Here is a 24,771-nt window from a genome sequence, read left to right as displayed (position 1 = left end):
GTTATGGCTTTACCTGGTGTGAGAAAATCAAAATTTACCACTACATTGATGCCTAATCTATAAAGCCAAACATATTAATACAAGTTTATGATAAATATATATACATTTTTTGAATCTGTTTTTTTAAAGGGGGGGTATTATGCAAAATCGCTTTACATCATGTTATTCTGTCATTCCCTCGTTAAAAACATGCCTGAAGTGTTGCCTTGGCACATTCACGTATTTTTGAGTTATCTGTAAAAACTCTGATGGCAGCCATTTTAGGGATAGGTTTGCCTGAGTCCTCCTAGCAACGCCCCCACCTCCTTGAGACGCCTCCGAGCTTTCGTCACCAGCCGAGTAACCAACCACTGCCCCTCAGCAGAACCCCCTCCCCACTGATGCCACAGACAGCATGTGGAGGGGGCGTGTCGGAAAGGGCCAGAGGTTCTTAAAGAGACAGAGGCCTATTTCAAGACATTCACTACAGCCATTTTGAGAGAGCAATTTTATGCAAGGCAGTTATTCTAATTTACTGCATTTACAGACCAACAGAAGGTTTCGTCATCATTGTAGTGTGATATAGACTGGTGCTATGTGATTTAAAAAAGCACAATACCCTCTCTTTAATAAACAGGTATGCAAAAAAGAGCTGGGGATGTCGTCGGACGGTGGAAGGAGTACTTCGAGGACCTCCTCAATCCCGTTGTCACATCTTCCAATGAGGAAGCAGAGGCTGGGGACTCGGAGGTGGGCTCGCTCATCACCGGGGCTGAAGTCACCAAGGTGGTGAGAAAGCTCCTTGGTGGCAAGGCTCCGGGGGTGGATGAGATTCGCCCTGAGTACCTTAAGTCTCTGGATGTTGTAGGACTGTCTTGGCTGACACGTCTCTGCAACATCGTGTGGCGGTCGGAGACAGACCGGGGTGGTGGTCCCTCTCTTTAAGAAGGTGGACCGGAGGGTGTGTTCCAATTACAGAGGGATCACCCTCCTCAGCCTCCCCGGTAAGGTCTACTCCAGGGTGCTGGAGAGGAGGATCCGGCCGATAGTTGAACCTCGGATCCAGGAGGAACAATGCGGTTTTCGTCCTGGTCGTGGCACACTGGACCAGCTCTACACCCTTCATCGAGTGCTCGAGGGTTCGTGGGAGTTCGCCCAACCAGTCCACATGTGTTTTGTGGATCTGGAGAAGGCGTTCGACCGCGTCCCTCGTGGTGCCCTGTGGGGGGTGATCCGGGAGTATGGGGTCCGGGGCCCTCTGCCGTTCCCTGTATGACCGCAGCAGGAGCTTGGTTCGCATTGCCGGCAGTAAGTCAGACCTGTTCCCGGTGCATGTTGGTCTCCGCCAGGGCTGCCCTTTGTCACCGGTTCTGTTCATTACCTTTATGGACAGAATTTCTAGGCGCAGCCAGGGGCCGGAGGGTGTCCGGTTTGGGAGCCTCAGGATCTCATCTCTACTGTTTGCGGATGATGTTGTTCTGATGGCTCCAACGAACCAGGACCTTCAGCACGCTCTGGGGCGGTTTGCAGCCGAGTGTGTAGCGGCCGGGATGAGGATCAGCACCTCCAAATCTGAGGCCATGGTTCTCCACCGGAAAAAGGTGGCTTCCCCTCTTCAGGTCGGTGGGGAGTCCTTACCTCAAGTGGAGGAGTTCAAGTATCTCGGGGTCTTGTTCACGAGTGAGGGACGGATGGAGCGTGAGATCGACAGACGGATCGGTGCGGCGTCAGCAGTGATGCGGTCGCTGTATCGGTCTGTCGTGGCGAAGAGGGAGCTGAGTCGGGGCAAAGCTCTCGATTTACCGATCGATCTACGTTCCCACCCTCACCTATGGTCATGAGATTTGGGTCATGACCGAAAGGACAAGATCACGAATACAAGCGGCCAAAATGAGTTTCCTTCGCAGGGTGGCTGGGCGCACCCTCCGAGATCGGGTGAGGAGCTCAGTTACCCGGGAGAGGCTCGGAGTAGAGTCGCTGCTCCTTCACGTCGAAAGGAGCCAGCTGAGGTGGCTCGGGCATCTGTTCCGGATGCCTCCTGGTCGCCTCCAGCGGGAGGTGTTCCAGGCATGTCCTAGTGGGACAAGGCCTCGTGGAAGACCCAGGACACGGTGGTGGGACTATGTCTCCGAGCTGGCCTGGTGTCGCCTTGGGGTCCCCCCAGAACAGCTGGAGGAGGTGTGTGGATCGGGAAGTTTGGGCATCTCTGCTGAGACTGCTGCCCCCGTGACCCGGCCCCGGATAAAGCGGAAGAAAATGGATGGATGGATGGATGGACAAAAAAGAAATGCATCAATTTATGTGTGCACCAATAATCCACAAGGGGGCAAAAAGACACACCAGTAGACCTAATTTCACATTAATACACAAACCTTTGAATATGCTTGAGGGAAAATGATGCCACTGAATGTTTTTGAAGCACTGACTGCTTATATCATACGGTGCTCGTAATAAGTGTTGAGGTACCATAATGGTTGTACTTAATAGCACATTATGCTTCTGATCTATGTATTTGGTTAGAGTTTCAACTACACATTCAGTGTACACATTTAAAATATCCTCCTTTACTCTTCCGTGTGCCAGAGAGTGTTTCTGTCTTAAACACATTCTCACCTCTTCTGCAATCCTTTGATGGTTCTCTGGACTGGCTACCTGACGTCTTTTTGTGGGCTGGGAGCTGCTGCTTTCACCATGGCTTTGCTCAACCATCACATGGATAGAATTTCTGCATAGGACAAACAATTACAACAATAACAAAAATGAGAGATAATTAAAAAAAATAAAAGTACTAATAGGAAAGTAGCTAGTACCTGATCTTTTGAATATCCTGTTGAAACTGCTGGATGCACCCATTAATATGGACAGAGTCTATGGTTCTCTTCTGAAGCTTGGCATAGATCCACATGTGGCATGATGTTGTGAAAAAGCTGCAGAAAGAATCTAAAATCCGGATGATCCAGTAGCATGCCAAAGGCTCCTGCCTCTCTGACTGTATTGGGGTCAAAGTCACCTGAGTCTCAAATACTCTCAAAACAGTGAATGAGATCCTCCCTATGCTCAAACACAGTATTGATGGCACGGGTGTGAAAGTTCCACCTGACAGAGCTGGATGTGGGCAGTCTATGGGCCACTATTTTATCAAGAACACCTGTTCGCTTGGGTGATTTTGAAAAAAAGCTGGCAAATCCAGAAAGGTCAGAAAAAAAAAATCCTTACTTTGGATATGTGAGAGGTGGCCTGTCGCATTATCAGGTTGAGCTGATGTGCATAGATGTAGTGGGCCTTTTGGTACATATCTTGTATCTTCCTCTGTACACCTGCTGTCATCACACTGGCTCCATCATATGCCTGACAAATGAGCTCTCTCAGTACTGAAGAAATTGTAGCTGACTACCAACCCACGGAATATCCCAGGGTTGTCAGAGCTCTCGCTCTCGTCATGGCCTCTCAAAGCTAACTCGAAAGCTCCACAAAATTTTACACAATCAATAATTCTTGCCAAGATGTGTCAATTTTTCGTCACCTCTTCGATGTGCCTTCGAATGCCGATCCTGTAGCCTTCATCTAGCTGTTCAGCGATGCTAAGCCCTCCGAAAAAGTGTAGCTTTAACTGTTGTCCAGATGGCTGCGACTACATTCATGCCTTTTGCATTTTTCAGATAGGTGCTTGAGGTCTCGTATCCCCGTCATTGTCCACGTTTTATCTGTGCCAGTGGTTTGAAACAACAAACAAGGAAAGCAATAGAATCCTTTGCTCATACCACATCCAGTTAGCCAACTACGTTTTCGTAGCAAGCACGCGAGAAGCTCCGGGTGTTCGCTCGCCCACGATCACTTGCCTGCCGCTGAATCTGTAAATCGGGTTGATCTGGCCCAAGCTCCTTTTTTCTTTTTTTTTCTTCTAGTGTGCGCCTCGCGAAAGGGTGTTTCTGTAGTGAAACGACCGTGTTGTTTGTGGTTTCACTTGAAGTTTCCTTACCGACACCGCCACCATTGGCTGAAACTGACATATTAAAATGATTGACAGTGTTCGTTGTCCAACTACATCAGACAAAAAACACAGTAGCAAAAATGAATTGGCTGCTTATCACAGTGGGAGTGTCCAGGGTGCAATTTTTGCGCCCCAGGGGGAGAATAAAGGCGGCCACTAAGAGAGAAGCCTGCAGTCACATTATGTTCAAAAGTTCAAGGACTTTTATTTACGTACATTAGACCAGCGCCCTTCCGTTGGAGAGAAAACGCATTCACACACAGTAATGCAGGAATCCAGTGTAAAACCCCATTTGAAACAAATCTCTGAATAGCTTTTCTGCAAAATATAATGCAATATTTTGTATTATTGATATATGATGATGGTATTTTTATAGCCTACACATTTTTAGAGAGGGTGGCGCCCCAGCGCCCCCTATGGACCAGCCGCCACTGCATAGAAGGCATTATTGATTTCAGATTAATATTTTAATGGTTAAGTACAGCAGCGATCTTTGATGTGCTTTGTTCTAAAAAAAAAAAAGTTTGTGAAAGCGCTTCTCCAACTTTATAAACCTTAAATAGCCATGCTAATCCATGCTAAAACATTGAAATGGTAAACTACAATGTTTATCTGCATCTGCAGAGAATGCTAATTTCAGTAGCTCAGCCAGTGCTGTGAGAAAAGTTTTTTTTATATACACTTTTATAAAAGCTAGTATTACTGCAGCTCCAATATCACTCAAAGTAGCGGTTTATAAGCACCAAATCAACAATAAAGTTTACCTGTTGAGCAGCAGAGAGACGTCTGGAGTCTGAAGTAAACATGGTCACACCATAGAAACACGTGGGGACAAAACTGAGGCAGCGGGTCACGTGGTACTCTCTCCGTTTTTCAAGCTCTCCTTTGCGAACTCGTTCCTCAAGCTGTGGCCATCTAGCTTTTAGCCTGTGATTAGCTTTGCTTTGTTCTCTTTAAGAGTAACCTCTGCCTCTCGCTCACTCCAAACTTTCTTTCTGCTGCTCGATTAGCCTGTAGTGCCCTCTAGCGGCATGTGAAATTATACATTTGAATTTAAATAAAGGGGGGAAAAAATCACATATTAGTTGCTCCGGAGTAAAAGACGCACCCCCTGCCAAACTATGAAAAAAAGTGTGATTTATAGTCTGGAAAATACGGTTGCTGGAAAATTCAGTTTGCTTAAAGTGCAAATCACATATTAGTAGACACATATTTAAAGGTCCTATATCACGCAAAATCGACTTTTTGGAGCTTTCTACCATGTTGTTATGCTATTTCCGTATCAAAAACCCCCCAGAGTGGTTTTTGGCTTCATTCACGCAGTTCTCAGCAATCCTCCTGAATCCTGCTCTCTGAGCAGCTGCTCTGCCCTCTCCTGGTAAACGACGACTTGCTCAGTTGTGTCGTAAGAACGGAACGGAAGTGCTCTGTAGTGTAATGTCTTAATTCTATGCTTTCGGCCTGATTTTAATTTGCAAAACAGCTTTTACATTAATTCTGTCGTAAGAAGAAAAAAAAAAGGAAGTGCCCGAGGCGTCCGCGCTGCCCCTGCATAGAAAACAAACACACCCCCTGAGCGTCTGAACAGATGTCATGTTTGCTCTGAAAGCTGTGAAGGAGCTCTTTCTAATCTACTCTGGACACGCCTGTTCTTTTTTCTTACCTAACGATAATGTGCCGAAAATGTGCATTTGGCTATGAGAGGACAGACTTTATTCAACCTTCCTGAAGAAGAGGCCACTCGCCAGAAGTTGGAATTTCTCTCCAGAATTCGGCGACTATCACCAAAATAGTATTTTTCTGTGACTGTCACTGATGGATGTTTGGTGAACCTTCGCCAGAATCAAAGTGGATTAACTTTTATAACCAACGCGAGTCCCATAACGTAAACACCCGATGGAAGGGTCAGGACAGAGTGGTGAGCCCATCAAAACGCGTGCTATTGTGTGTTAGCCATTTATGAAGCTGTGGTCCCTTCCGAAACCAGTAAATCGGTAAGAGGTCTTACACCAAACCGGATGTGCGTCCATGACAAGAAGCTTCCGAATTGGTCTGTCAGTTAGGAAGGAGTTAGGAAAAGGAGCCTCGATGCTAACTACCATAGCCACTTTAGCATAGGGACCTCTGATGCTAACTAACCGGTGATAAGGAGCTATGTGCCATCCCATAAGCCACTGCGCCAATCCCCCCACCCCCCTCGGCCCCACCCTCGAGTGATTCATGCGCAACCACTGTTGATTGACAGGTGCACATTTAAAAATAATAATTAAAAAAAAGATTGTGCACAAGCCAAACTTTATAAAAGTGACAAAATCCATGTTGTCGTCTCCACAGCTCAGTCACATGTCAGTGTGTTAAAGAGCCGCCTCAGTAAACGGCTTAAATGAAGGCAGTTTGTGCTTTTGTTTTCATTTAGTAGAAAGGTAAGGCACATGGATCATTTGCTACTGCAGCTTTATGAAACAGCTGTTGATATAAAATAATTCTAAAGGGAAATGTAGGGCTCATTTGGATTTTTTAGATAGACTCTTAACAGTAACCAAGAGTCAGGTGTCCGTTGCATCACATGTTTTTACACTCCTCCAGTTACATCAGACACAAAATACAGATTCAAAACATGAAAAGACTTGCCCATATGTGACCAACTGGAGTTATAATGTCCAGACTCTCCCTATAAAAGTCCCGCTCCCAGTCTGCCTCCCCCACATACTGGGATCTGACCGGGACCGGACCAGGTAAGGCTCAGCACACTCCTGTGGGTTCAGAGAAGGGCTACGACAGTAATGGAAATTGCAATTTTAGTGTTCGCTATAATCCCAACACTGCAGTTATTTAGCTAATAATGCCATCTGCAAAAAATTGAAATATTCCATGGCCATGGGGCATGTGTAAAACCTGCAAACCCTGTGCTTTAGCTGTAAATCTGTAGTTACTGGAACACTTTGGAACTGATGTGATGAAGTGGGAAAATATATGCAAACAGTTCCAGGAATACTCATCATTACTTCCCATCATGCCATCTCGGATCCTTTACCAACTGAGTTTGACCTCTACAAACATGTCGTAGAATTATTGCATTTATTTTTTCTCTCAAAGGTCATTTATCTTGGTCGTGCCTAAAATATCAACCTGATTTTGACTTGAAAATTGCATGTAACATATTTTTGATACAAAAATAACGTAAGAAATATTGTTTAAATTGTTCAGTTCAAAGTCCTGCTTTTTCAACTGTTAGCTGTTTCCCAAACTCCTTTCTCACAATGTACCCAGCGCATAGTATCGTGTGTACAGCTCTGTCCTCACAGTCTCTCTGTGCATGTATCTGCTCTGCCTGACGTCTGCCTACTCTCTTTTATTAACAATCAGTCAGGAAGATGAACTCCTCGGACGCGTACATCAGTGGTCAGCGCGGGAACAGCACCTCCCGCCCACTGTGGTACCTGTACCCGGAGTGTGCAGTCGCACCGCACGCCTACATCTTCTACTACGGCGTCAAAGTGCTCAACCTGGTGCTGGGTACTCCCTGTAACTTGCTGGTCATCTGGCACATCGCGTCACGGCAGAGCGACACGTCCACCTCTGACGTCTTCTTCCTGAACCTGGCTGTGCTGGACGCCTACTTCTGCCTCATGACGCCCATAGACCTGGTCAACCGACTGCTCCTGGACGACGAGTACATCTGGTGCTTCCAACGCTTTGCCTACGGGGTCAAGGACTCTGCTCCCTTCTTCCTTGTGAGTCTTCCTGCCTATTTTGACTAAAAAACGTTTTAATTCACCTTTCTCAAAAGCGCTGTTCCCTTCGCCAGTGTTTGCTAGGTCCGGCAAGAAGTGCAGTTTATCATAATATATCATAATGGAGAAGTGTTTGTAAGTGACTCTCTTATTGGTGTAATACTTCTTGTTAAAGATTCAAAGATTTGTATTAGTTGATTAATTTGTCAATGAATTGAAATGATCGTTCTCTCGTCCTTGGTTGTGGAGCGGGGAGTGAGGGTTGGGAGCAGAGGGAGGGCCGGGAAGGGAGGGAGTTCAGCTTCCTGACAGCCTGGTGTATGAAACTGTTCTTTAGTCGACCGGAACTGGCCTGTGGATTCTGCCGTCTCCTCCCTGAAGGCATTACCTTGAAGAGACTGTGTAATGGGTGCGTAGGGTCCCTGCTGATTTTGATGGCTTTGCGGGAGACACGGGTGTAGTACATGTCCTTAATAGAAGGGAGAGGGGCTCCATAGATCCACTGCTCTCATGATGCACTGGAGGCTCCTTCGGCAGGAGGCAGTGCTGGCGCCGTGCCACAGTGATGGAGCTGGTCAGGATGCTCTGTATCGTCCCTCTGTAGAAGAACCACACAGTGATGGAGCTGGTCAGGATGCTCTGTATCGTCCCTCTGTAGAAGAACCACACAGTGATGGAGCTGGTCAGGATGCTCTCTATAGTCCCTCTGTAGAAGAACCACACAGTGATGGAGCTGGTCAGGATGCTCTCTATAGTCCCTCTGTAGAAGAACCTCACAGTGATGGAGCTGGTCAGGATGCTCTGTATCATCCCTCTGTAGAAGGACCACACAGTGATGGAGCTGGTCAGGATGCTCTCTATAGTCCCTCTGTAGAAGAACCTCACAGTGATGGAGCTGGTCAGGATGCTCTCTATAGTCCCTCTGTAGAAGAACCTCACAGTGATGGAGCTGGTCAGGACGCTCTCTATAGTCCCTCTGTAGAAGAACCACACAGTGATGAAGCTGGTCAGGGTGCTCTGTATCATCCCTCTGTAGAAGGACCACACAGTGATGGAGCTGGTCAGGATGCTCTCTATAGTTCCTCTGTAGAAGTTGCACATAACGGAGGCTGGGACTCTGGCTCTTTTCAACATGCAGAGAAAGTAGAGATGCTGATTACTTTTCTTGACCAGTGATGTAGTGTGCATGGTCCAAGAGAGCTTCTGTGTGATGTGCACACCCAGGAACTTAGTGCTCGTCACCCTCTCCACTGCAGCACCGTTGATTGTTAGAGGAGCATGAGATGATATATTCTTATGTTAGCCTAGTACTTATTAAAATATGTTCAGTCTTGGGTGTGGTCCTGCAGTAGAAGAGAGAGCGGCTACAGTTGCTTTGTCTCCCTCAGTTAAAAGTCATTATTCTCCAGCATAGACATAATAATATAAGTTGGCTCTGTCAAGAGCCACTGAATGCTTCCTGTAACACTTAGAAAGTAAACGTGGCAGACATTCTAGTAGTGGAAACACCAATGACAGCTCACGAAACTCTTGGCAAATGCTTGGCCCAAAAGTGAGTGTTTATGGGCTTAGAATGGCGAGAAGCCGGTCCCACCTGTATTAGATTATCAGAGGATACCTGTGCAATGTCTGGTAGCAACGGTTGCTATGAAGTATTGGTCCAGTTTTGGTCCAGGGTTTCGCAAAAGGTCAATTAGGAGCCTTAATGTGAAATCTGAACATTCTTTAAAAAAGTTTCAACAATGACTTTTTTCTTCAGTTTGGGGCCTCAGTAGTTTATCCAGGTAAGTGAGACATTCTACACAGTCACAATGGAAGACCGGGCTTGGTGCTGTGTTGGTGGGCTGTGGTGAAGTAATCTGCCAAAGTCCACCCTACGCTGTGAAGCATGAGTGCTAACCGCTGTACCACTGTGCCGTCCATTCTCTTTGTCTTTCTCCGTAGGTGTGCATAGGCCTGGACCGCTACATGGCCGTGGTACATCCAGTGGTCTTCAGTCGAGTACGGGACAACAAGCTGCGGGCGCTGGTGTCTGTCCTGGTGTGGGGGCTGGTTCTGGGGTACGGAGTGGCCAAGAGTCTGGTGAACACGATGCTGGTGCAGGACGAGCTATTCAGCGCCATTATTCTCCTGGCCTTCATCGTCATGCTCTTCTCTAACGGGTCCATCATCTGGACGCTGCGGCGCTCGGTGGCGGGGAAGGAGAAGATGCACCCAGTGAAGAAGAAGGCTTTCCGTATGGTCATCATCATCCTGGCCATCAGCGTGTTTAACTACCTGCCTGCAGTCGCTCTCATGCCCTTTGTGTCGCGCTACAGCCTTGTGGATCACCTCTGTAAGATCCCTCTGAGTGTGTTTCTTCTCATGGACCTGAGCTGCATCATGGAACCACTCCTCTACCTCACCAAGATGGAGGGCGGCTGTGGCTGCTGTGGTTGCTCCGGACACTCGGCAAAGGACCCTGATGGCCCACAGTGTGAGCAAAAACCTTAAGTGTTTTCTGGACTGAAGATACTTGGACAGATCAATCATTGCGACTTTCAGAAATTAAATCAGCCATGTAGAACAATGTCTGACTTAAATAAATGGCAGATGAAAGAATGATATTGCATACTTGCCACTCAATTTGTTGCCGGGATGGAATGCTAACCACCATGCTGTTGCTATGTTTGGACATCACATGCATAATTGGAAAGTTCAGTTTGTTTGAAGTGCATTACGACACATTTGCTAAAACATAGTTAACATGTTTAAGATTTTGCTAAAACCTTTTTTTTAGCTGCAACTGATAATAAGTCATATTTCCATAAACATGAAAACCTGTTGTGGCAGCTGAGGGGTCAACAGACTATAAATTATAATTATAATCTTAAACAGTTAGACTTTCCAACAACGCCACCCCAGACTTTCTGGGGAAAATAAGGTATTACAACTTGGAGGCTTGCAAGTAAGTATATTGAAAGTTCAAGGCACCGGTTCCATTTAATTTACAAACTTTTATTTTACATTAGTAGAAAACATGTCATCTCAGTTCATTTAATTTCATATGTATTCAATGCATTTACAATCGTTGATTTCAGTTACAAGTAGTAGAAGTAGTAATTTTATTGTCCCTGCAGGGAAATTCATTTGCAGTGAGTGGAAATACACGAAGACAACAATGACCACAGCAGACAAATCCAAACATTGACAACATACAATGAACAAACCACGGCCCGTCAACCTCAGTTTAAATTATGTTAAAATCATTATCATTCCTTAATAATAAACAATGGTTTATTATTGAAATACCTAGTGGCGCTAGTGGTTAAAATGAAAGGTTCAGGTATTTAAAAACCTCCTGCCTGCCTGGCAAAACCCAAGACATGGGCAGTGGACGCACAAAAGCAGTCTGGACTGCGGTGCCAACCTCCAGGCACTCCAGAGACCGCAGGAGAAAGTGTCCGGTTTTAAGACACAAGTGCGCAAAGCACAAATGAGCGCAGAGCAAAGTAAACAGGACAAAACTGAAGACCACTGAGTACACCTACAAAAAAATGAATTTGGATTTCTAAACTAAACTAAACCTGGGTGAACACAGGAGCAACAAAAATAACTAAGGAAAAACATACCGCTGAAGATGCTTGGATGCGCACGGACCACGGCTGGTTGAAGTGGAGAAGCAGAGTGCAAAGCTGTCGGCCAGGCCTGCAGCGTGGCTATAACCCAAACGCTGGTTAGTAGTGACTCTTAAGACTGTTGGAAGTCAGCATTGACGAGTGAATGGGCTGAGGTGATAGTTACCTTTACAAAGGCGTCACGCTGTGCACACAGACAAGGTGCTGAGCGGTAGAGCGGTGCAGATCTCACGTCCAACAGCAGCACTAAAAGCAATACAAAGTGGCTGCTTAGTGAACGGATTTTAGGTAAAGCGTTATTTTAAGAATTTGGACATACAATGGAATCTACCTGGAGCTGGAGGACAAGGCGGCCAACACAGAGAACCCGGAAGAGCGTGTAGGGCAAAGAGGAGCGAACGAGATTGGGAGCGCTTATATAGTCCACCAAGCCAGCGCGAGCGACAGGTAAGAGCGCTCCCAACACAGACCTCCAAAGCCCGTCTTACCACACTGTCATGTGCACTTAAAGAGTGTGTTGTGGATTTTCTTACCCAATCTTAAAGAAAAGCTTAAGAGATGTTATCTAGTCAAAAGGTGAGGTTTAATACATATACATACCAGCTAGAATTATCCCCCACGCCCACAGGCAACAATCTGGCATGCCTGAAGTGCAGCTGCAATGTTGTTGGAGTAGGAAGTAGCCATTAACACGTCTGGACCAGTCAGGGTGGAGGCAGGTACGTTTCTGAATGTCATATAACTCCACGCCCTCACGAATGGCACTAATTATGGCCCGTTTGGACATCTGGAAGGCTTCCTCCAGTTCAGGTGACCACGAAAACTAGCAGTGTGGGCTCAGGAACAGTTTAAACGGTGCTATGGTGTCACGCAACTGGGCATTGTTGGCCACCTAGTTGACAAGGCTGTGGGCTCAGGGGTGGAGAGGTCCTCGATAGGGTCCAGGTACTTTGGTAGCAGTTCTATGGTGGTTTCTGAGACCCTGAAACTGGCAAAATCATCAGCAAATTGAAACTTGTCTGCGCTCAACATGATGACTAATGACCAACACGCACGAAAAAGTCAATGGTCTTCCACCGGTGCTGCGCCAGGTCAGCATCATAGTGGACAGTATCTTAAATACAATGCCCTTTGCGCTAAAAGTCAGAGTATCCTGCTCTCCTTGTGTGTAACTTGGTGTGACACAATTTAGCAGCAGCCTAACTCCTTCTGAAATTGTACGCAGAGTCAGGTGTAGCGTCCAAGCTCCAATTTATTTTGTACAACTCCAAAACAGAGTAAAACTGTAAAACAGAAAAGAAAAGAGAAGGCTCTTAGCTCACATGACTGACAGCAATCTCAACATAAAAATTAGCAAAAGTTCACAAAGCAATGGTAACCTCATCAAATAAGGCACAAATAATAATATTCAAACATATATGAATCAAAACTTACAGACGGTGATGTCGAAGGCTGACAATACAGGGCAGATGGCAATGGATGTACTTGTGGCACATTTTCCCCAGGTACCAAAAAAACAAGATGGCCTACCTCTCTAGACTTCCTGCCAACAACCGCCTTCAAAATAAAAGCCTGAAACATGAAATCAATGCTGCACCATACACCACAATAAAATATACAATTCTAGGGGCAGAACACTCCCCGCCTGGTGTCTGTGAAGATACCACACAATAAACTAAACCATCAGATAACGTAAACATTTCAGTCCTTTGTTTTTAGGAGCATTATGATTTCCGTCACTGGCCTGAAGAACTTCTTCGCGGATCCATCCTTGACGACCTTGACCTCGATCTTGCGGACTTTACCATCACGTCCAGGAAAAGTCTTGGTCACAAGAGCCATGGGCCAGTCGTTACGGCAAGCTTGGCTGTCCTTTAACATGACAACATCACCTTCTTCGATGTTAGGGCTGGACTCCTGCCATTTGTGTCGAACTTGTAACGTGTGAAGGTATTCACGCTTCCAGCGACTCCAAAATTGGTCGGCTAACCTTTGCACTTGGCGCCACTGCTGCTTAAACAAGTCTTTCTCTGTGAATTTCCCAGGTGGAGGTGGAACACTCTGCTTATGAGTGAGGAGCATTGCTGGGGTAAGTATCTGAGGGGCATCCGGATCAGATGAAATCGAAACAAGCGGTCTGGAGTTGATAATGGCCGTCACCTCTGCCATGAAAGTGCACAGAACTTCGTGGGACAAACTTGAGGAGTGAGTTCGCATCAACATGGAGTCCAAAATCCTCCTTGCGACTCCTATCATGCGTTCCCACGCGCCGCCCATGTGCGAGGAGTGGGGTGGATTGAAATGCCATGAACAACCTTGACTGTTGGTAAACTTTTGTACTTCTGACTCCTTTAGAACTTTCTCAAACTCCAGCTCTTTGCAAGCACCAATGAAATTGGTTCCACAGTCCGAGTGTAGTTGTTGAGATGGGCCACGGATTGCAAAGAATCTTCTAAGGGAGTTGATGAAGGAAGAAGTATCCATGGACTCAATCAGCTCTATATGGACTGCACGGGTACTCAGGCATGTGAACAGTACAGCCCATCGCTTGCTCTGAGCTAGACCTCCTCTTGTGCGTCTGGCTGTCACGAACCAGGGACCAAAAACATCCACACCAGTGTACGTGAATGGAGGTGAAGTGCTCAAGCGTTCTTGGGGAAGGTCCGACATTTTTTGTGTCTCTCTTTTCCCACGAAGTTTGCGACAGTTGACACATCCATGTAAAATGCTGCTAATGCGTCTCTTGCCACCAATCAGCCAAATGCCAGCAGCTCGTACAGCACCCTCTGTGAAGCTTCGGCCTTGGTGTTCAACCTTCTCATGATGGTGTCTTATGAGCAAAGTAGACACATGATGTTTGCCTGGCAGAATAATGGGATGTTTTTCAGGATCGCTGAGATCAGCCAGCTTCAGCCTGCCTCCGAGTCTTAACAAGCCATCAGGGCCTATTACAGGATTCAGCTTTGAGAGTGAACTTTTCTTGTTGACGGCAAGACCTTTGGCTAGAGAATCATATTCTTCAGGAAAGCAGGCTCTTTGCACAGCGTGAAGGATAACTTCAGTTGCTTTGGACAACTCATCAACAGTGTGAAGCTTTGAGCACTGATGCCACCCAGTACATTCCTTAGTTTCTGGGTTTGCGGACTTGAAGGAATGAGCTACATGGAGAAGGGTTGCAACTGCTCTTTGCAAGGACTTCCAAGAAGAGAATCTTTCAAATCTCTCAGGATTCAGTAGCTTGTCCTTTTGGTTTGTTACGCAACTTGTCACTTGTGGTCGGATTTCCACATCTGAGTCTGGATTGATAAGTTCAAAGGACTGTTGTTGCTCAGTAACTGGCTTGTATAAAAAGGCTGGGCCAGAAAACCAGTTAGTTTGAGTGAGGATGGAGGCTTGAACGGATCTGGAAGCGTGGTCGGCCGGGTTGAGCTCTGTCGGCACGTAATGCCATTGCTTTGGCTCTGTGGACTGCCGGATCCTTTGAACCCTGTTGTGGACATACACATAAAACCGTTTAGACTGATTATGTATATATCCCAGCACCACTTTACTGTCGCAATAAAAGGTGACTGCATTGAGTGGAAGATCAATCTCTTGGACGATAAGTTCCGCCATTTCTACGGCTAACACTGCCGCACAAAGTTCCAGTCTGGGAATGGTGGGCTCGTTGGGAGGTGCAAGTTTGGCTTTACCAAAGATGAAACCCACGTGAATCTGGCCATCTCCGTCGGTTGTTTTGAGGTACGCTACAGCACCGATAGCTTTTGTGGAGGCATCAGAGAAGACACAGATCTCCTTTTGCTTTGCCTTGGAGGATGAGGTGGTGGTATAAGCACGAGGAATGTGAAGATGTTGTAATTCCTGTAGTGAATCTCTCCATGCTTCCCACACATTGAGCTTGTCTTGGGGAAGTGGGATGTCCCATTCAGTTCCTTCCAGAGTGAGTTCTCTTAACAGTGACTTTCCTTGAATGGTCACAGGAGCAACGAAGCCAAGCGGGTCGAAGAGACTGTTTATTGTAGAAAGAACTCCACGACGTGTAAATGGCTTGTCACTGACGGACACCTGGAAGGTGAATGTGTCCGTTTTGACTTCCCAAGTCAAACCAAGGCTTCTTTGTGCAGGCACAGTTTCTGCTCCGAGGTACAGATCTTTGATGTCTTTCGCATGATCACCTGCTGGAAATGCTGTCAGAACTCCGACACTGTTGGATGTGATCTTGTGGAGTCTCAAATTTGACTCTGAAAGGGAAGCTTGAGTTTTCTGCAACAGAGCAATTGCTTCCTCTTCAGTGGGTGTTGAGACCAGTCCATCGTCTACATAGAACTCACGCTCAACAAAGTGCAAGGTGTCTGACCCGTACTGCTGTTCTCCACTCTCAGCTGCTCTTCTGAGACAGTACGTGGCCACTGCTGGGGAAGGGCTATTGCCAAATACATGAACCCTCATCCTGTACTCGACAATGTCTTTGCTGGGGTCGTTATCTCGGAACCAGAGGAAGCGCAAGTAGTCTCGATGGTCTTCTCTTACAACGAAACAATGAAACATCTGCTCAATGTCCGCCATAACAGCTACTTTCTCTCTTCTGAAGCGAACAAGAACTCCCACGAGGCTGTTGTTCAGGTCTGGTCCAGTGAGCAAGACATTGTTGAGCGAGATGCCATTGGATTGTGCGCTGGAGTCAAACACAACTCTGATTTGTTCAGGTTTTCTGGGATGATAGACTCCGAACATTGGTAAGTACCAGCATTCTCTTCCTTTCTCCAGTTGAGTTGCTGGCTCTGCATGGTTGTTGTTGAATATTTTTTGCATGAAGGCGACAAACTGTTCTTTCATCTTTGGCTTTCGTTCCAGTGTGCGTCGTAGAGATGATAGGCGGGTCATGGCTTGCTCTCGATTGTTTGGCAAAGGTGGTCTGGGAATCCTGAAAGGGAGTGGAGCCACCCAACTGTTTGACTCGTCCTGGAAAACCTGATCATCCATTATTTTGAGAAACTGTTCATCTTCAATGGAGAAGGCACGTTTGTCGTCGTCGACGGTTCTTGCGGAAACTGTGAGGCCTAGTGAGTCGTTGTAGGTTGTGCAACTGTGAGACACTCCATTGACAAGGCTGGGGCTGATTGCGTGTTTAAGATTGATGTAGCTCTCGCATGGCCTAAACAGTGAAGGCCAGTCCAGTATGTTTGTTTTGTAGCTGTGGACAATGGGCCTATGGACTTTTCCCAAACACACATCACCGACCAATACCCATCCAAGGTCAAGTCTTTGAGCAAAGGGAGCATCACCAGGACCGTTAATCTGTTGTCTCACTTTGTGAACACGGAGAACATCCCTACCGAGCAGAAGAAGGATCTGGGCGTCGTTGTCCAGGGATGGGATTTCCTTGGCGATACCTTTTAGATGGGAATGGTGAAGAGCAGCCTGTGGAGTAGGTATTTCATCACGATTGTCCGGTAAGTCGTCACATTCGATCAGCACTGGCAATGAAAGGTTATCACCACCATTAATCGCTTCGATCTGGTAGCCAGTTGCTCTCCTGCCAGAGATTGTGGCTAAGCCGGCACAGGTTTTGAGCATATAGGGGTATGCATCAGCTTTGATTTTGAAGATGTCAAAAAACTGTGATCTGGCCAGAGATCTGTTGCTCTAGTCATCGAGCATTGCATACATTTTCTTTGCTTTCTCTGACTGGTCATTTGGATATACTTTGACAAGGCAAATCTTCGAGCATGACCTGGATTTGAGATGGTCGCCACATACTTTGGTGCACAGAGGACTCACAACCTGAGTTCCTGCAGTTTCTTCCTTTTCGGACTCCCCGCCATTATCTTTAGGGGGGTTTGAAAACTTAGTAGCCCATTGTGGTGGACCGGGGTGAAGAGCTGTGATATGACTTTCACTGTCACACTCGTCACATTTCAAAGGAGTCTTGCAATCACGGGCAAGATGAGAAGACGATGAGCAACATTTGAAGCAAATGCCTTGATCCTTTAAGTAAGCTTTTCTTTCTTCGAGAGTTTTTAGTCTGAAGCCACGGCATTTCTTTAAGGGGTGGGGCTTATTGTGGATTGGACACTGTTTGGATGCATCCTCTTTAGTTTCTGTTTCGTTTCGTGTGGCCACAGTGGAGACATTGGTCTTGTGCACTGAAACTGTAGCTCTGGGAGCTATACGTTTTGGTTTTGCTCTTTCTGGTGTTAGGTTGTTTCCGGAATGTGTGAAGCTGGGATCGTTCCTCGTTTTAGCTTGATAGCAGATGAAACTGGCAAAATAAGCAAAGGGAGGATAACTGACCTTGTGATCCTGTTTATAATAGGTTTAATGCCGCGAGCAGTGTCCAAGAATGCCAAGCCTGGCAAGTATCCATCTTCCTTCGCTGATAGTAGCTCTTTCAAAAGATCTCCTAGTTCTCTCAACTTGTGGTATTCCTTATTTGAGATTTTCGGAAAGTTGTCGAGCTTTGTGAATAGTGCACTTTCAATAACTTCTGGTGCCCCATAGCATTCATCAAGCCTGTCCCAAGCCGTTTTCAGAGCCGCTACTGGGCTGCCGATGTTAACTGCCCTCAGACGCCTGACGTGTTCAGATGACTCTTTCCCGAGCCATTTTGAGAGTAAATCCAACTGTTCACTAGCTGTAAGATCCAAATCTTTGATCGTGTTGGAGAAGGTGGACTTCCATGCTCTGTACGATTCAGGACGGTCATCAAAGTTTGAAAGCCCTGTGCACACAAGCTCTTTGCGTGCCAGGTACTTTGCCATGTCCATTATGACGGAAGACTCTGGATTGGTACGATACGTGTGAGATGTATCCGAGTACTTGGGGAACGTTAACTTGGACGTGGGATTGACATTGTTAGTCCCTGAGTCTTGTTTGACTTGAAAGTGAACTTGGGTGGATGGCTGTACAGAAGAGGTATACTTGTGTATCACATGGGAAGATTGAGGTGACACCGGTCTCAGTTTAGGTGGAGCAGGCCAGGAGTCTTTCACCCTGAAATCTTCCTCTTTGTAACTATATGGGGTTGGAACATCACTGTGAGGCTTGATAGATTGGTCCGTAACATCTGACAAGCATGTGGGTTCAGGTTGATTGTCAAAATAGGTGGTTTGGTCGCGGACGTATTCAATTACACGTTGTTGTGTGTCTTGTACCATGACAGGGAGGCTCCTTCTGCTGTGTTGTTCTTCCTCCTCGAGCTCTGCTGCTGCTTCCAAAACTTCTGCTTGGGCATTAGCAGCTGCGGCTTCTCTTTCCAGTTGTAGGGCATCAAGGTTAGCTTCGAGTCTTGCTTTGTCCACTTTGATACTGATTTCGCGCTCTGCAAATGATACACGCGCACGAGCAGCTTCCGCCTTGGCTCTCGCTCTCGCCGCTGCAGCACTGACAGATGATCTGTTTGAACTTGAGCTTTTACGGCTAACTGAAGCTCCATCTTGAGAAGACTTGGGGTCCTTTGGTTTAGCATCCTCCATGTTTATGTAGCCTGCCAATGTGTTGTCGCGTGCCAGCTGCGTTCCGTCTTTTTACTATCCTGCTCTCCTTGTGTGTAACTTGGTGTGACACAATTTAGCAGCAGCCTAACTCCTTCTGAAATTGTACGCAGAGTCAGGTGTAGCGTCCAAGCTCCAATTTATTTTGTACAACTCCAAAACAGAGTAAAACTGTAAAACAGAAAAGAAAAGAGAAGGCTCTTAGCTCACATGACTGACAGCAATTTCAACATAAAAATTAGCAAAAGTTCACAAAGCAATGGTAACCTCATCAAATAAGGCACAAATAATAATATTCAAACATATATGAATCAAAACTTACAGACGGTGATGTCGAAGGCTGACAATACAGGGCAGATGGCAATGGATGTACTTGTGGCACATTTTCCCCAGGTACCAAAAAAACAAGATGGCCTACCTCTCTAGACTTCCTGCCAACAACCGCCTTCAAAATAAAAGCCTGAAACATGAAATCAATGCTGCACCATACACCACAATAAAATATACAATTCTAGGGGCAGAACACAGAGAGGACAGAAGTTGTAGCCATCCCCCTGAGGACAGGAAGCCCTGTGGTGCCCTGGTGTAGCGCCATCAGCCGAAAGGGGGTAATAAAAGTGTTCAGATTTCCTGTCCTTTGGGATACAACGTGCGAGGTGGAATGGGGATTCAGTGGCAAAGGTTTCACTTTTACAGAACTTGTGAGGTGAGAGATCCACAGTCCTACGGGGGAACGGTCATGTTTCTGAGTAACCACCATACCGATGACACAAGGTCACAGGTTCGCCATAGGGCACACGTTCAATGACATCAAGGGCCTCATCACGTCGAAGGTCATCACAGACCTGTTGCTGCCAGTGAAGAGGCACAATGGCGGCCTTATCATCATGGGATCCATACGATCCCATGATCGTATGGATCCCATACGATCATGGGATCCATACGATCCCATGATCGTATGGATCCCATGAGCCCTGGTAAGTAAGTCATATAGACTTACTTACCAGGGCTCCAGCTAGTGGAGCCCTGGCATCCACTAGCTGTGGACCGTGTAGCGTTAAGCGATGAGGGCCCATGTGATGAGTCACATGTGCCGGGGCTAATACCAGGTTCCACTGCACTATTACTTGACAGGAATTCACTAGGCAAGAGGCATAATGTCATTGTGCAGCAGCCATGGGCAGTTGAGGGTATAGCGAAGAATGCCCTTTCATTGGTTGTGGAGGAGCAGTTAGCAGCAGACAAACTGAGACTGATAGGGTGCAGGTTATCGCGTGAGAACCCGCAGGCAAGAAATTCCTCCAGAGACCAGAGGTCAGATTGCGCACTGTCCGCAATAGCAGAAATGTTCGACCCTTTCACCAAATGTCGGTCACTGGTGCCGCCACTCCGCATAGCCAGCTTGTCAACCGAGACCGTGATTGACACACGGGCCTCTCAGCTTAGCACGGCTCCACTCCCCCCTTGAGAAAATGTGATGCTCGAGTCTGACAGGCGCGGGATTTACGCGTGCCTTTGTAGCTCGGTGCTGGACCCTACTCTGTCGGCCAGGGCGGGTCCCAGATTGAACGAAAGAGATCTGGGACCTAATTGACCCAGATTTGGTGAGGCTTGGTGTTCCACCCGAGGGATCCCTCAGTAAACACATTAAAGGTACTATCACAATCAGGGTATGAGGCCTGCTGGGCCCTGCCCACCGGCAGAACTTGTCCATGGAGACTTCATCAGGCGCTGGAATGACGACATGGCTGATGATGTGGAAGAGGGAGGGCATTACGGGCCATGGAGTCATGGATGCCATTGATCAATACATCCCGGATGATATGGTCAGTACAGTCCACGTTCCTGCCACAATCAGATGCTGCATTGTATGCACACATCTCCGCTTTACCGCGTACTCGTGGTGCAGAGAAGGTGCGGTGTTATGTCCAAGAAGCACACCACTTAGACTTGAAGTTGCGTTTAATCATTCTCAACTGAACTGTAACGGTAATCACACGTACATATACAGTGCCTCTCGTAAGTATTCATACACCTTGAACTTTTGCACATTTTGTCATGTTTACAACCCTAAACATAAAGATTTTATTTTGATTTTTTTACTGAACGTTCACACACAAGTAACAGACAACTGTGAAGTGAAAGCAAAATGATACATGATTCAGTTATTTTTCAAAAAATAGAAAAGTGAAAAGTGGGGCGTGCATAAGTATTCATACAGCATTTTCTGAGTGCATTAAATTGCCTTTAGAACATTCCTCATTACTCCAGAATGTTCACACCTTGCCCTAAGCATTAAATAGAGGCCACCTGTGTTTAATCTACTCTCAGTATAATTTCAGCTGTTCTTTTAGGCCCTCAGAGCTTTGGTCGGAGTGTACTGGTCACTAAACAACATCATGAAGGTCAAGGAGCACCAGAGAGGTCAGGGATAAAGCTGTGGAGAAGTTTAAAGCAGCATTAAGTTATACAAAGATTTCAAAAGATTTAAACATCTCCCGGAGCACTGTTCAATCCATCATTTGGAAATGGAAAGAGTATAGCACCACTGCAAACTTACCAAGACACGGCTGTTCACGTAAATTAACAAACTGAACAAGGAGAACACTGGTCAGAAATACAACCAAGTGCCCCAAGATAACTCTGGAGGAGCTGTGAAGTCCTGCCGCTGAGCTGGGGGAATCTGTACATGGGACAACTATAAGTCGTATCTACACAAATCTGGCCTTCATGTACGAGTGGAAGAAGAAAGCCATTATTGAAAGGAGGCCTTAAGAAATACTGTTTGAAGTTTGCTAGAAGTCATATGGAGGACACAGCTCCACGTGGAAGAAGGAGCTTTAGTCAGATGAGACAAAAATTGAACTTTTTGGCCCAAATGCAAAACGTTATGTATGGAGCAAACCTGACACTGCTCATCGTCCTGAGTGCACCATCCCCAGTGTCAAATATACGGGGGGGTGCATCATGCTGTGGGGCTGCTTTTCCTCAGCGAGGACTGGGGAGATTGTAAGAATAGTTGGGAACATGGATGGAGCCAAATACAGACATTTTGGAGGAAAACCTGCTGGAGTCAGCAAGAGAACTGAGGCTGGGGCTGAGATTCACCTTCCAGCAGGACAATGACCCGAAGCACAAAGCTAAATCTACAATGGAATGGTTCAATAAAACATATTAATGTGTTAGAATGGCCCAGTCAAAGTCCTGACCTAAATCCTATTGAAAATCTGTGGAATAATCTGAACACTGTATATGACTGTATTAACGTGCCTCAAGCGCACTGCGTACACTACATTTATCCCCCCTTCTGAAACGAATAAACAACAAAGCTAAACTAAAATGGCAACTGGCACAAAGGAGAATAACAGAATGTGTCTGAAATCTGGGTGACTGGCTAGACTACCAGTGCACCCGCATAGCCATGTGGGTATTCTGCCACAACAGGCTATGATGTAGGCCTATGCTACAGCTTGTATCAGAAATTTGTAACATACTGTAGTCCTGGAGGTCATGCGGCTTGGTGCGCACTCGAACTGGGCATCCCACTGGTTCAGCAGGAGGGTCCGCCACACTGTCACTCAGTCGCACTAAAGTCACTCCAGTCCATTGTCCAGCCTTGGTCTGTGGTAGATTGCGGTCTCACTTTCTTTAGACGACTGGCATGCTAACGCGACCCGTCAGTAAATGCTGGTTGTTTTACTCTGCGTTTTTTGTCAAACCATTGCTTCATGCATTGCTGCTGTGCTGCGACTCTACCAGATGGAGAGGGCCCCGTCTGGGGGACGCAGACGATCCAGGGGAAGGCGGAGTTCACGTCCCAGCATGAGATTTGCAAGAGAGAGAGGCCAGTTGTGTACAGCTCAGTAGTGCATCAAGGTGCTTAACAGTGCAACTGAAAAGGGCAGGCCCTCAGTCAGGTGCGCTCTGAGCTCGTTTTTCTGTGTTTGGTTGAATCTTTCCACACCGCCGTTGGCCTGGGGGTGGTAGAACGCAGTGCGGATGTGTTTGATCCCCCTTTCCCCCACAAACAATGCAAACCCAGATGAGATGAACTGTGGTCCATTGTCTGTAGTGATTGTGTCTGGAAGGCCCCACCTGGCAAACAGGGACAAAAGAAAGTCAATAATCACACGAGTAGTGATCGTCCCAGTGGGGTGCACCTCTGGCTATTTAGAGTGAAGGTCATAGGCCACCACAAGGAATCGCTGATGATGGGGCATGCTATGCAGTTCACCGCAGATGTCGAGCTGAATGTGAGACCAAGGTGTGGAGGGCCATGGCAAGCGTGGGGTGGCAGGTGGCCCTGTTTTCCCACTCAATATCTCTGTCTATGGCTGGCCACCAGACTAGACCTGCTGCGCTGTTTAACTTTCACGACACCAAGATGGCCTTCATGTAGCATAGTCTGGACGCGTGCCCTCAATGTGGTTGGGACGACCGTGCACATGCCCTGGGCCACGCAGCAATCCTTCCAACAAGAAAGATCATTTTTGATGCGTTGGTAAGGGGCCAACTCTTCAGGAACCTTGACGGGCCAACCCCTCAGGATAAAATTGCAGAGCTGTGAAAGGGTAGGGTCCTGCTCTGATGCTGCATCTGAAACGAGCAGATGCCACTTTAGCATAGGGACCTTTGGTGCTAACTAACCGGTGATTAGGAGTTATGTGCCATCCCATAAGCCACTGCGCCAAACCCCCCCCCCCCCCCACCCTCGAGTGATTTATGCGTAACCACTGTTGATTGACAGGAGCACATTTAATCATAAAAATAATAATAATAAAAAAAATAAGATTCTGCACAAGCCAAACTTTATAAAAGTGACAAAATACATGTTGTCGTCCCCACAGCTCAGTCACATGTCAGTGTTAAAGAGGAAACTCAGTAAACGGATTAAATGCTTTTGTTTCCATTTAGTAGAAACTTAAGCCACATGGATAATTTGCTACTGTAGCTTTATGAAACAGCTGTTGAAATAAAATAACACTAAAGGGAAATGTATGGATCATTTGGAATCTTATTTCTCCTTAAATGTCTTTGTTTGGACACTATGTTGTTGTTGGACACTGTACAGTGGGGGGCAACATGCACTTTTGTTTGGCCTGCACTCCACCAATAACTTTAAAGTAGAAGAAAAACAGCTGTTGGTGATGTCCCTTCCCCTGTTTAAGGATGGACGGATTGTGCAAATGCTGCTGAAGGTCTAGTTCACTAACTGCATAGAGTTCTAACAGTCGACCCCATGAAAGGTTAAGGTGCTAGTTTTAGTGCTTAGAGGCTACAATTTGATGGTTTCAGACGCAGCCTGAGGCTGACTTGAGCTCCTCAAGAGACACTGCAGCTTGGAGTGGTGTGTGAAGCATTAACTTGAGCTCAGGCTCAGTGGGGTCTGGTGCCTGTTCAGATGTGGAGCTGGTTGTTGCCCGAGAAAGCAGGTCAGCAACTACAATTTCTCTGCCAGGAGTAAACAGTGTTGTGAAGTTTTAGGCTTGCAGTCGCTCTGACCACCGGTACAACCGCAGTGGCTTGTGGCCTGATCCAGAGGTGGACAGGAGGGATGTCAGGGCTTGGTGATCTGTCCTTAAAGTGAAGTGCCGTCCATAGAGATACATGTGCCATCTTTCACAGGCCCAGACACAGGCCAGTGCCTCTCTCTCTCCCACTGAGTACTTTTGTTCATTTGGTGTCAGGGCTTTGGAGGCAAACGCAACTGGGTATTCAGCCCCGTTGTGGATCTGTGAGAGTACAGCTCCCACTGCTGTGTTAGACGCGTCACAGGTCACAAATGTGGGGCTGGCCAAGTCAAAATGGGCTAGGACAGGGGTCGAAGTTAACTGCTCTTTCAGGCGTTGAATGGCTGCTGAACATTCAGGTGTCCATGTCCAGACTGCATCTCGCTTAAGAAGTGGTGCGGTGGTGTCTGAGTAGTAAGGGAGAAAACGCATATAGAAGGCGGTCAT

The 24,771-nt window shown here is 46.7% G+C and overlaps 1 protein-coding gene and 1 long non-coding RNA gene across 2 annotated transcripts in view; both read left to right on the top strand.

Annotated features, from left to right (window-relative positions):
- LOC306961413 overlaps nucleotides 1-6,236 on the top strand; it is a 148,724-nt gene extending 142,488 nt beyond the window's left edge. The window contains exon 2 of the long non-coding RNA XR_013792767.1: nucleotides 6,120-6,236. This is a non-coding gene — a long non-coding RNA (uncharacterized lncRNA). The remainder of the gene's footprint in view (nucleotides 1-6,119) is intronic.
- Nucleotides 6,237-7,344: 1,108 nt separating this feature from the next.
- Nucleotides 7,345-10,197, top strand: LOC306960456 (lysophosphatidic acid receptor 5-like; the record flags this gene model as incomplete). The annotated part of the gene is made up of 2 exons (XM_079552886.1): nucleotides 7,345-7,704; nucleotides 9,649-10,197. 2 exons carry the CDS (start codon nucleotides 7,345-7,347, stop codon nucleotides 10,195-10,197), a joined length of 909 nt encoding a protein of 302 aa, XP_079409012.1.
- Between the last annotated feature and the right edge of the window lie 14,574 nt (nucleotides 10,198-24,771).

Source organism: Gobius niger (genome assembly GCF_951799975.1).
Source record: "Gobius niger genome assembly, chromosome: 3".
Lineage (NCBI taxonomy): Eukaryota > Metazoa > Chordata > Actinopteri > Gobiiformes > Gobiidae > Gobius > Gobius niger.
This window is presented reverse-complemented; position numbering and strand designations above follow the sequence as displayed.